At 43.9% G+C, this 12,047-nt stretch overlaps 1 protein-coding gene across 1 annotated transcript in view; it reads right to left on the bottom strand.

Annotated features, from left to right (window-relative positions):
• Positions 1 to 4,868: 4,868 nt before the first annotated feature.
• The window catches only part of fstl1b (follistatin-like 1b), a 140,814-nt gene continuing 133,635 nt past the window's right edge, over positions 4,869 to 12,047 (bottom strand). Inside the window, exons 10-11 of the mRNA XM_038801905.1 lie at positions 11,247 to 11,350; positions 4,869 to 8,121 (exon numbers count right to left, since the gene is read on the bottom strand). Of these exons, the coding sequence (XP_038657833.1) occupies positions 8,077 to 8,121; positions 11,247 to 11,350 (149 nt within the window). The 3' untranslated portion in view covers positions 4,869 to 8,076. The remainder of the gene's footprint in view (positions 8,122 to 11,246; positions 11,351 to 12,047) is intronic.

Below are 12,047 nucleotides of genomic sequence, written 5' to 3'. Positions count from 1 at the left end.
ACTTTAGTTTTAGGCTGTTTGCTGCAGACTGTGTTTTAGTTTCGTTTTCAGAGCTGGATACCTTCAGTCACAGCCAGAAGGTGTATTAAGAGTCTCTCTCTGTAATCTAAAGAATTTGGTGATTTAAAACTGAGACTGCTCTCAGTCGTGACTTTAACCTGATGTGCTTCTGTTGAAAGGTTTTGTGTTAAGTCTTATGGATGTTAAAAGGAGAGCAAGAATTACTTAGTGTTGTATACTGTGGGGTTGTTTTTGAATTGATGGTTGCTAAGATGTTCACTGTATGTTTTAAAAAGTTTAGCTTGAGTTCATAGAATAAACATTGTTTTGCTTTAAAAAATACTTTTCCATTTCTGCTGTACCACACCTGTACAGTGGGCCTGTGCTCCCCATACCACAATCTATTAAAAGTTGTGGGTCAGGTGAACTCCATGATACACTTTGGGGTTCACTAAACCCTGTCCCTTAACAGGAGTGTCTCGGACATTTACAAGGAACTGATGGGGTTGGAGGAGACGCAGACCGAGGAGCTGAAGCGCAAGTGGAAGGAGGAACTGGGAGGAGATATAGAGGATGGTCTATGGGCAGACGGGTTGAGTAGAGTCAACATGTCCGCAACATGTGGCAGGCTCATCCTGGTACAATTCAAGGTCGTTCACCGGGCTCACATGACAGTGGCCCAGATGAGCAGATTCTTTGGGGTGGAGACAGATGTGCAAAATGTGCAGGAGGACCAGCGAACCATGTCCACATGTTCTGGGCATGTCCGAAGCTGAAGAGATTTTGGCTGGGGTTTGCAGACGTCATGTCCATGGTGTTGAAAACAAAGGTGGCGCTGAGTCCAGAGGTGGCGGTTTTCGGGGTGTTGGAAGACCCGGGAATCCAGGAGGAGAAAGAGGCAGACATTCCAGCCTTTGCTTCCCTGGTAGCCCAGAGACAGATATTATTAGCTTGGAGGGACTCAAAGCCCCCGAAGTCCAGGAGCCACTGCAGTCAGTGAAGACAAGAATGACACCAGAAGACAGGCGAAGGGCAGCACGGTAGCACAGTGGTTAGCACAGCTCCAGGGTCCCAGGTTCGATTCCCGGCTTGGGTCACTGTCTGCACGGAGTCTGCATGTTCTCTCCCGGTCTGCGTGGGTTTCCTCCGGGTGCTCCGGTTTCCTCCCACAGTCCAAGTATGTGCAGGTTAAGTGGATTGGTCATGAGACATTGCCCTTAGTGTCCAAAAAAGGTGAAGTGGGGTTGCGGGGATAGGGGAGAGTTGTGGCCTTGAGTAGAGTGCTCTTTCCAAGGGCCGGTCAGACTCGATGGACCAAATGGCCTCATTCTGCACTGTAAATTCAGTAAAGACAGTGGTCAGTGAGTACAGGAGTGACACCAGGAGAGTGTAGTCAGTGAGTACTACAGTGACACCAGGAGACAGCGTAGTCAATGAGTACAGGAGTGACACCAGGAGACAGCGTAGTCAGTGAGTACAGGAGTGACACCAGGAGACAGTGCAGTCAGCGAGTACAGGAATGACACCAGGAGAGTGTAGTCAGAGAGTACTGCAGGGACACCAGGAGACAGCGTAGTCAATGAGTACAGGAGTGACACCAGGAGACAGCGTAGTCAGTGAGTACAGGAGTGACACCAGGAGACAGTGTAGTCAGTGAGCACAGGAGTAACACCAGGAGACAGTGTAGTCAGTGAGTACAGGAGTGACACCAGGAGACAGTGTAGTCAGTGAGCACAGGAGTGACACCAGGAGACAGTGTAGTCAATGAGTGCAGGAGTGACACCAGGAGACAGTGTAGTCAGTGAGTACAGGAGTGACACCAGGAGACAGTGTAGTCAGTGAGTACAGGAGTGACACCAGGAGACAGTGTAGTCAGTGAATGCAGGAGTGACACCAGGAGACAATTTAGTCACTGAGCACAGGAGTGACACCAGGAGACAATTTAGTCACTGAGTACAGGAGTGACACCAGGAGACAGCTTAGTCAGTGAGTACAGGAGTGATACCAGGGGACAGTGTAGTCAGTGAGTACAGGAGTGACACCAGGAGACAATTTAGTCACTGAGCACAGGAGTGACACCAGGAGACAATGTAGTCAGTGAGTACAGGAGTGACACTAGGAGACAGTGTAGTCAGTGAGTACAGGAGTGACACCAGGAGACAGTGTAGTCAGTGAGTACAGGAGTGACACCAGGAGACAGTGTAGTCAGTGAGTACAGGAGTGACACCAGGAGACAGTGTAGTCAGTGAGTGCAGGAGTGACACCAGGAGACAATGTAGTCAGTAAATAGAGCAATGAACCTGTGAAATTACCCTGGTTTTATCTGGTAGAAATTTTAAATCCTGTTAGGGCAGGGCTTTTCAAATTGTAGGTTGCGGCCGGTAGGGCTGCGGAGTTGGTGTGTCCTGTCTCAGCACCAGGTTTCCGAGATAGGATCACACTGCTCTCCTACTCGGGCCTCAAGGGAGAATTTAAGGTAAAGTTTTAGTTGCACTGATTTGTTTTGAGCACTGACTGATATTGACCCAGGAAAGGCAGTTTGGATAAGATATTTTAATTATTCTCAGCACTTACTGGGAGTGGAGTTGTATGTTGGACCTTTAGTTGGAGGACCAGAGATCATCAGTGAGAATAATCGTCACAACAAAAAAGGATGACACCTTTTTTCTGTTCCCTCAAGATCCAGGACGTGATTTAAGTGGAAAAAAAACTATGTCCGGTTTTGGGCATGTTTGCTGGGAATCACCCCACTATTCAACGGCACTTGCGGGCAGCACGGTGGCCTAGTGGTTAGCACAGCTGCCTCACGGCGCTGAGGTCCCAGGTTCGATCCCGGCTCTGGGTCACTGTCCGTGTGGAGTTTGCACATTCTCCCCGTGTCTGCGTGGGTTTCACCCCCACAACCCAAAGATGTGCAGAGTAGGTGGATTGGCCACGCTAAATTGCCCCTTAATTGGAAAAAATAATTGGGTAATCTAAATTTAAAAAAAAAAAAAAAAAATTCAACGGCACTTGCCAATTCTTTTTGGGCTTGGGGTAATTTCTCTCTGCCGAGGACGCACTTAAGTCACAGATTGGGGTGCCATTTGTTTTGGCTGCCCTAATCTCTCCCCCCCCACCAACCTCGGGGAACACCCCCTCAACCCCAGTCCGGTCTCCCCCCACCAACCTCGGGGAACACCCCCTCAACCCCAGTCCGGTCTCCCCCCACCAACCTCGGGGAACACCCCCTCAACCCCAGTCCGGTCTCCCCCCACCAACCTCGGGGAACACCCCTCAACCCCAGTCCGGTAAACACTCCCTGGGCCCGATCACTTGCAATGCCAACCAGGCAGTTCTCCTTACATCCTACAGTGCCACCCAGGAACTTGTTGGCATTCAGGGTGCCAGCCTGGCAGTCCCAAGGTGCCAGAGGGCATGCAAGGGTGACACCCTGCCCGACTACCCGGGGTCACTAATGGCCTGGCATACCCCCCCCCCAGGTACCATTACAACTGGCCCACATTTGTGGCCAGTACTAAATGGTGCCCTGGTGAAGTCTCCCAGGCACGGCTGTTAGGTCCCGGGCGCTGTGCGAGATCCAGATCACAACGTCTCGCGAGACGCAGTTAAATCCCACAAGGCGATTCGAGCATCACAAATCCCGCGAGGCTTCTCGCAAGATTCAACAGCCTTTCCCAACACGAGCGATGGGGTAATTACATTACACCCTTAATTTTTATTTATGAAGAGGGGGTGGAAGAATTAACTTCAACAGGCAAATGTACAGATTCTGAGAATTTGAAAACCTATTTAGTCCAGAATTAGGAAGATTGGCATGTAGGTATCAGAAATAAACTATTCTTCCTCATGTCTGCTTTGTTATTTAATGAGGTCATGACAGGTCTGTATTTTAACTCCACTCACCGTTGTTTTATAATCCTTAAAACACTTACTAAACAAAAGCTACCAGTTTCAGTTTGAAGATTTCCTGCTAACCCCCAACTTTAACAGTTGTTTATGGCAGGGAGTTCAATATTTCCACCATCCCACTAGAATGGCAGAGGATTGAGAACCTAAGCAGAGTGACAAGGGAAAGAGAAACAAGAACAATAATAAAAGAATAAAATGCAAAAATTGTAGATGGGGTAATCAAGGGCGAGAGGCCCATAGGGCCACAGTACAAAGAAAAGTTAGGAGGATTAGAAATGGCTAAGGGGCAAGCTCAAAGGCATTGTATCTTAATGTACAAAGCATTTGGAAGAAGGGGAGTCCCGAAGAATGGCCGGCGTGGTTCCCAAATGTCCGCCAGTTGGCAAAAGTGGGTCTCAGTGGGAGCGGAAAAAAAAAAGTTTGGAAAAACACTGCTTTAGGGCACTCCGTTCTCAAAATTGACTTTCGTTACTTCGAACCTTAGTTTTCTCTCCCTTTCGTTTCCTCAACAGACGATTATTTATGCATCAGTTGGGCAGCACGGTGGCCTAGTGGTTAGCACAACCGCCTCACGGCGCTGAGGTCCCAGGTTCGATCCCGGCTCTGGGTCACTGTCCGTGTGGAGTTTGCACATTCTCCCCGTGTCTGCGTGGGTTTCGCCCCCACAACCCAAAAATGTGCAGAGTAGGTGGATTGGCCACGCTAAATTGCCCCTTAATTGGAAAAAATAATTGGGTAATCTAAATTTATAAAAAAAAAAAAAAATTTATGCATCAGTTTATTGCTGTGCATGTTACTGATTAGTTTAGTATCCCTGTGTAGCCATTGATCAGATTTAATTATTTCCAAGACTTACGCGCTGCGTGGGATCTTTGGTGACGGACAGAGAAAGGAGTCTGGATTAACTGCCACAGGCAATAGTCGAAGATATAAAGCTAATAAAAAAGACAAACTTGTCCGGGACACAAAAACCAAGATTTTACTCTCTTCAATATATGATACAGAGCTTAGACGAGTAACAGACACAGAATGCACACATTCAAGTTTTACCAATGTAGCGATGCTGGTGCTGACTGTTTCATACTCAGAAGATGAAGCAGAGACGAAGGGGTAGAAATTTGTTCGGTGGTGATGCAAAATGGGCAGCATCAGTTTGGCCATCTTTATACTCAGCGTCTGCTATTTATTCCATTGACTGCAATGCAACTGAATATTACCTATTACCCATACTGATCACTGCCCAAGACAAATTTCTACCCTAAATATATTGTATATGAATAATAAATTCAAAGCACAAGAGGCATTTTGCTTTTCAATAACAGAAATCATGATTTTAAAAAAATTTTGTAAGAAAATTTATTGACATTAAGCCCCAAAATGCCAGTAAGTACAAAAGGAAACTACAATACATGAAATCCTCTTACCATAGTTTTGTCACAGAGTATACAAGATTCATCTTATAGTTTAATAAGGTCGTAGTTCAAAACAAGGTCACAGAAACAGTTTTAGAACCAGTAACCATCAATGACATTGAAATAAAGAGCTACTTGGTGCAAACAATGTGCAAGTTGACACTTTGTGAATTTCTGACACAGATGCTGGGATGCAGAAACTGATTAAATACCTATCTTTCAGGGTTGGTCTTTATCTGCTTGGGGGTTGGGGGTAGGTTTGTCTTGTTCATATTCATTCAGATTCATTAACCACATTGTCAGCAAACCAGTTTCAAGAGAATAAGGTGAAAAGCAAACTGCAGTACAATGAACACTGTTTTTCCCAAGCAATCAAATCAATTGTTATTAGGGTAATGCCTGGATACTATGGCTGATGTTACCTTCAGAAAAATAGCCTAAAAGGCATTTAAAATATTTATTTCCATCTTAATTTTGGCTTGTGACCCCATCACTGAAATTATGATATTCTCACTTTAAGCATCCTTCTGATTACAAGATCATAAGGCATAGGAGCAGAATTAGGCCATTCGGCCCATCGAGTCTGTTCCACCATTCAATCGTGGCTGATTATCACCTCTTTGGGGTCACCCCAACAGTTGCATGAAACTCCTTCTACCTGTAGTGGGTGATTCTGATCTCTATACGCCTCCCATTAGCTTGAGATGGAGCGCAAGCATTGCAAATTATATCAAGGTTTTCAACTGTTGCAATAAGCAGTTTGCAGTTTCATTCTACAGGGCTGAATGCTCTCTTCCAAACGCAAAGGAAACAACAGCACCTTCCGGCATACAGCTTACCTTTTACCCGTTAATCAGAAGTATTTCAAGTGGACCTCAGCAGTTCCAAAGAATACTTGTAAAAGGCAGCTTCTCCCTTTTGTCTACACCATAGCAATTTGGCATCCTGACATTCCCAATTATAGTCTGTCACCCCCAACTTCTACAGGATTTCCAATCTACACTTCGGCACTCAAGCTTTTATTTTCAACATTGTGGGTGCTTGTTATAACATACGAGGGTTATAACGTAAGAGTTTAAATAAAATTTTGGACACTCCACAGAGATTATTTTAAAAATGTAAATAACATAAAAATTATATATATATATAAAAATGAAGGAATGTAGTAGCACCTTTGTGAAATGTCAATAGAGTGCTTGTAAACCTTTTGGGAAGATAGCTATAGTTAAATTTTCCATAATCCTCTGCATGACAACAGACCGTTACGCGTGTCGGTGGGGAGGGGGTGGGCTCCGAGATTTGGCAGGAATGGAAAAGTCAGCAGGGAGTGTTTGGTCTCTGCCCATTTCTACCCTTGCAGTGATCCTCTGGTGTTACTCCTGCAGGATACGAAAGTCCAGAAACAATACGGGTGGTGAACCAGAAAAAATAAAGGTAGGAGTGAAAATGTGATATCACATGTTCCATTTTCTATCATTATTAACATGGCAATACGAACGGTTTAGTAATGGCTGGATGTTCCAGCTTTTCTCAGGAGTTCTTTAAAACTAAAAGATCCCCCCCCCCCCTCATGGATAAGGGTGATTGGTTGGCACTTGTATATGAACTAACAGAAGACAATTGTTTTTCTCAGGCATTAGGGAGCATGGCATCATTAAGCTGCTGTAGGTTCCAGGAACTTGTAGCGTACCAGGTTTTTCTTCACCACACTTTCTGTGCGTTCTGTGCCAGGCTGAAACCCTCCAAAAGTAAGTCAGGCCTGAAGTATTTATTTGGGATACCAGTGTAATGGTCAGGCAGGTGGAACTCCCATCTCACTATGTTTATAAGCATCAACAAACAAAACATGGGCTGGAATTTCCAGGCTCCCCACATCCACGGGGGAGAACCCCTGCCAGTGAGTCATTGAAATCTGCTTTCACTTGGGTGGGACTGGAAGATCCCATTGGCGTGAAGGGGCTGGAAAATTCCAGTCAAATTCTAGCATCTAAACTGAAGGGATCCAAAGTCAGCCAAACAGGCCTCGCAAGTTTTTTGAATTGCTTTATAAATATGTATCAAGGACATTATAATGGGGAGGCAAATTTTAGATATACAAAAAATTATTTGAATTACATCATTTTTCTCGTTAACTTGCTTCCATCAAAGGTCTTTTGGTGTCAGAATTCTGGGTTAATTGAAGGATTTGGTTATCAAAGAGCATCAGGAAATGACATCACAACTTGGCCCCATGTCGATGAACGCTGCCATCTGATAGTCTCTCTATATCCACAATTCTTTGTGATCGAATAACAAATCTATCCATCACTAAGTTGCACTGTAAATTTTAGGACTCACTGGAAACTTTAATCTAGAACCTAGAACTCTGGTCCAGGAGTTCAAGGAAGCTACACTTCTGGTTGTGTGTATAATGCAGAGGAATGTGGGTAATGAAAAAAGACAAGGGATATGTTTTTCACCATCTTCCATCACAGGACTATGTAGCTGTTGCAATTCAAACCAACAGTTTACCATTCATGGCTAGCTCTTACACTAAACTCTTCTTTAACATTACAGTACATCACAAGAAGTCTGTTCGAATAAAACCAAGGACTCCCTTCATCCCCAACACAAAGCCCAAAAATACTGTTTATAATGTGTATATATATTTAGTAGTGATTGTTGAAGTTCCAATTGTTTACTGATCGGCTGAATGGAGAGAAACAGGTTCAAAAAAATAATCAACTTTGTTTCTCTTCCAAACCCTATATTTTTAGATGTCCTTTACGTTCACTTTCTTAGCCTTCTCAGCAGTCTCCTAAATAAAATAGAAAAATAAGCCCATTAGTGCTTTCCTGAGCAGACAGTCTGGCAACATCAAGAGATAAATTTACAATATTCTAAAGCCTTAAATTATCCAATTTGCATGATATCTTTGATGTGATAGGCCATTTTCGATATGAAAAATATAAGTAGACAGTTACATCTAAAATGCTATAATCTGATGTAATTTTCAAACTAAACTTTCAACAATAGTTGCCATAGGCAATGACATCCCTTTTCAAGTTAGAACCACCATTTGCATTTTGAAATATCATCTACTTATCACAATGGAAATCACTTCAAAAGGATTTGGACTCACTGCTGCAACCATACAATCCATCAATCAATCTCCAATGGGATGATACAAAGAACATAAGAACTCAAATTCACAAGATATAGGATCAGTAGGCTATTTGGCACCTAGAGCCTGCTCCACTATTCAATAAGATCATTGCTGATTTGACTGTGACTTTAATTCCACATTCCTGCCTGCCCCAACCATGGCTAATCAGGAAACCCACTGGATGCTGGCATGAAACTGATCTTCATCCCATTAGTGGGATGCAGATGAAGGCCCAAGCAGAATCACCCGCTCCTAATTCATCATGACACCAACAGGAAAATACGCTGGTCCAGAATCTTGAACAACATGTCGTTCAGAAGCTAGGACTTTCCTGACCAATACCTGGGGCTGCCTCAAAAGCTCTGGTTGGAGGTTGCCATCGACCCTGAAACACCACAACAGTGGGTGGGTGGGGTGGAAGGGGGACATCTACAGGTGCATCTTCCAGCTTCAGTGTCATTGAGGAGGTCCATTCTCCAACCTCAAATGGTTCCTGCAGATCCATCTTTTTTCTTCAGGAGGTCCCCATTCTTCCTTCAACAGTGGGTCTAATGTTGGGTGCCTTTTAAATATGGCAACCGGATATGATGGTGGAACGCATTTCATGATGCCCGCCCCCTCCATTGCATATAGCACTAAACCCCCAGTGCTTAATTAATTGGGGCCAGAAGATATGTCATGTTCTCCCTCTGGCCTCTGCAGCAGGAAACAATCTCCATCAAGATGGGCAAATTCTGCCCATCCTCTCCAACATCGACCCTGTCTATCCCATGCAGAGTCTTGTATGTTTGAATAAAATCACCTTATTCTTCTAAAATCCAACGAGTATAGGCCCAACCTAGTGAATATTTGCTCATAAGACAACTACTTCATCCCAGGAATCAATCTATTTCAAATACAAGTATATCCTCTCTCCTGAAGGAGAACAATACTGTACATAGTACTCTAGGTGTGGTCATCCAGCTGTACTTACTTTATACTTCATCTCTTTTGCAATGGAGGCTAACATTGCATTTGCCTTCCAAATTACTTGATGTACCTTCATGTTGATTTTTGTGATTCATGCACAATGACACCCAGATCCCTCAATACAGCAACATTCTGCAATCTCTCTCCATTTAAATAATATCTGCTTTTCTCTTCTCCACCTCCTCAAAGTGGATAACTTCACATGTTCCCATATTGCATTCCATCTGCCAAATGTTTTTCCCTCTGGCTATATCCATTTGCAGACTCTGTGACCTCTTCACAACTTGCTTTCCTTCTGAACTTTGTATCGTCAGCAAATTTGATTAGATTACATTCAGTCCTTTTACCCATGACATCAATATAGATTGTATATAGTTGAGCCCCCCCCCCCCCCGCCGTTTTCAAGCTGAAAAGAACCATTGATTCCAACTCTGTTTCCTGTTAGTTAACCAATTCTCTATCCATGTATATGAACACAATGAGCTAATGGTGATAAGCATCTTTCACCAAGTGCTATTCACAGAAGGTTTCGATTGATGCTTACGTTACATCAAGATCATTTTGACCTGTTCAGGGAGTCCGTCGAACCATGTCCATATGTTCTGGGCATGCCCGGCTCTTAAAGAATTCTGGCAGGCCTTTACGAGGGCTATGTCCAGGATTTTGGACACGCGGGTGAAGCAGACTCCAGTAATAGCGATCTTTGGGGCGTCAGAGGATCCGGGAGTGCAGGAAGCGAAAGAGGCTGAGATTTTGGCCTTAGCCTCCCTGGTAGCCCAGAGGCGAATCCTGTTAATGTGGAGAGACTTGAAACCCCCGAGTGTGGAGACCTGGGTTAATGACATGGCTGGGTTCCTCAGCATGGAGCGAATAAAGTTTGCCTTGACAAGGTCCTTGCTGGGGTTCTCTCAGCAGTTGCAACCTTTCCTTGACTTTCTAGGGGAGCGATAAAATGTCAGCAGCAGCAGCAACTGGGGGGGGGGGGGGGGGGGGGGGGGGGGCTCAGGTGGGGGAAACTGTTTATTTAAATGTATAGATTTTTTTTGTATAATGATAACAGCCACCTAGATTTGTTAAATATTTTTCGTTTATTTTTCTGTTATTAGTTTTGTAAAAATTCTGTTTGAAAAAAGCTTTAATAAAAAAAAGATCATTTTCACCAATGGGTGCTCATAGAAAAGGACTTCCCTGCATTCTCCATTTGTACAGGTAATGAAAGTAACAGCTATCTTGTTTTATGAGCCACCGACTTGCATTGCCTTTCACTATTAGATATCATCAGTGTATACTTTGAAGGCGAAAGCTGTTACTACAGAATATTTGACATAATTGGCACACGGATAAAAACAAATTTTGATCTATACAAATTAGAATCTCCATATTTAATATTAATTTCTCACATTTATTAGAATGTTTATTAGTATTAATTGGAAGTTTATTAGTATTAATTGGAAGTTGTCACTCATTGGGACAGTTTATAGACATACCTGGAAAAGCCTGGCAGGGATATAACTCAGGCATGCATTTAGTGGGTATAGGATTTAAGGTACATAGAGAGGAGACCAATCTTTCCTGAATGGGTCAGAGGTGAAGATCCGCCCTTAAGCCTCCTTCACTGTCGTTGGGTCCAGCCTGGAACTCCTTCCCGAACAGCACTATAGGTGTACATACTTGCACTACGGGACTGCAGTGGTTCAATAAGGCAGCCCACCACCACCTTCGAGGACAATGAAGGTTGGACAATAAATGCTGGCCTAACCATCTCATAAATGAATTAAAAATAAGTCTCAGACAGCTGTTATACTAACCTGATGCTTGTTAAGTTCTTGAACGTATTTTGTCCAATCCTCCTCAGTCATCTCGTCATCTGCAGTAGTTTGTGGCTGCTGCTCAGGGAGGTCCTTATTTTTATCTTCATTGAAAAAGCCAAAGAAGAGAGCAGTGGTCAGCTGAGAAAGAGGCAATACAAGACAGAAAGAAACTGATATAGAAAAGAACAATGGGGTGAATCTTGTATAGGAAAGATAATTAAAGGAAAAAAATGCTAGTAATAAAGAAATGGTTTTGCAGAGATAAATTGTGCATAGGGACCCACAGGGGCCCCTCCCTAGTACTGGACTATCTGCATCTCTGCACCAGCGGCCATCCTTGCTTGGACTCGGCTAGCAAATGGTGCACCTGACTGAGGGGCCGAGGAATCAGGGAATGGGGAGATTTCCTCAGAATTCATGGACCCCTCACCCTCCTGTTCTTATTGTTTAGCACTTGCTGTGCTGTCTGAATGGCTGGATGAGGTTTAAAGTTGCAATATCCACTACCTCTTGGTTACGCAACAGCAAACCTGTGTCACAGCTACTTGGTAACAGCTGCCAAATTAGTCAGGTGTCAGTTTGGGTCATTTCATCATGTTAAGTAGGTGGGTAGCGAGAGAGGAAGGAGAGAAAGAAAGTTGTGGCCTTTTACAGTTAATGAAATCCTTTGAAGCGCAGTCTGTTGTACTGTGGGAAATACGGCAGCTTTTCCAGACAATGTAAGGCTTTTCCAATAACACGTGGAATGAACAACAGAGATCCCATTGTTAAAAGCATTCTAAAAGGCAGGTTATCTTT

The sequence above is a fragment of the Scyliorhinus canicula genome, chromosome 7 (assembly GCF_902713615.1).
Source record: "Scyliorhinus canicula chromosome 7, sScyCan1.1, whole genome shotgun sequence".
In the NCBI taxonomy this organism is placed as follows: domain Eukaryota; kingdom Metazoa; phylum Chordata; class Chondrichthyes; order Carcharhiniformes; family Scyliorhinidae; genus Scyliorhinus; species Scyliorhinus canicula.
The sequence above is the reverse complement of the archived record's forward strand: the minus strand, read 5'-3'. Positions and strand labels throughout refer to the sequence as shown.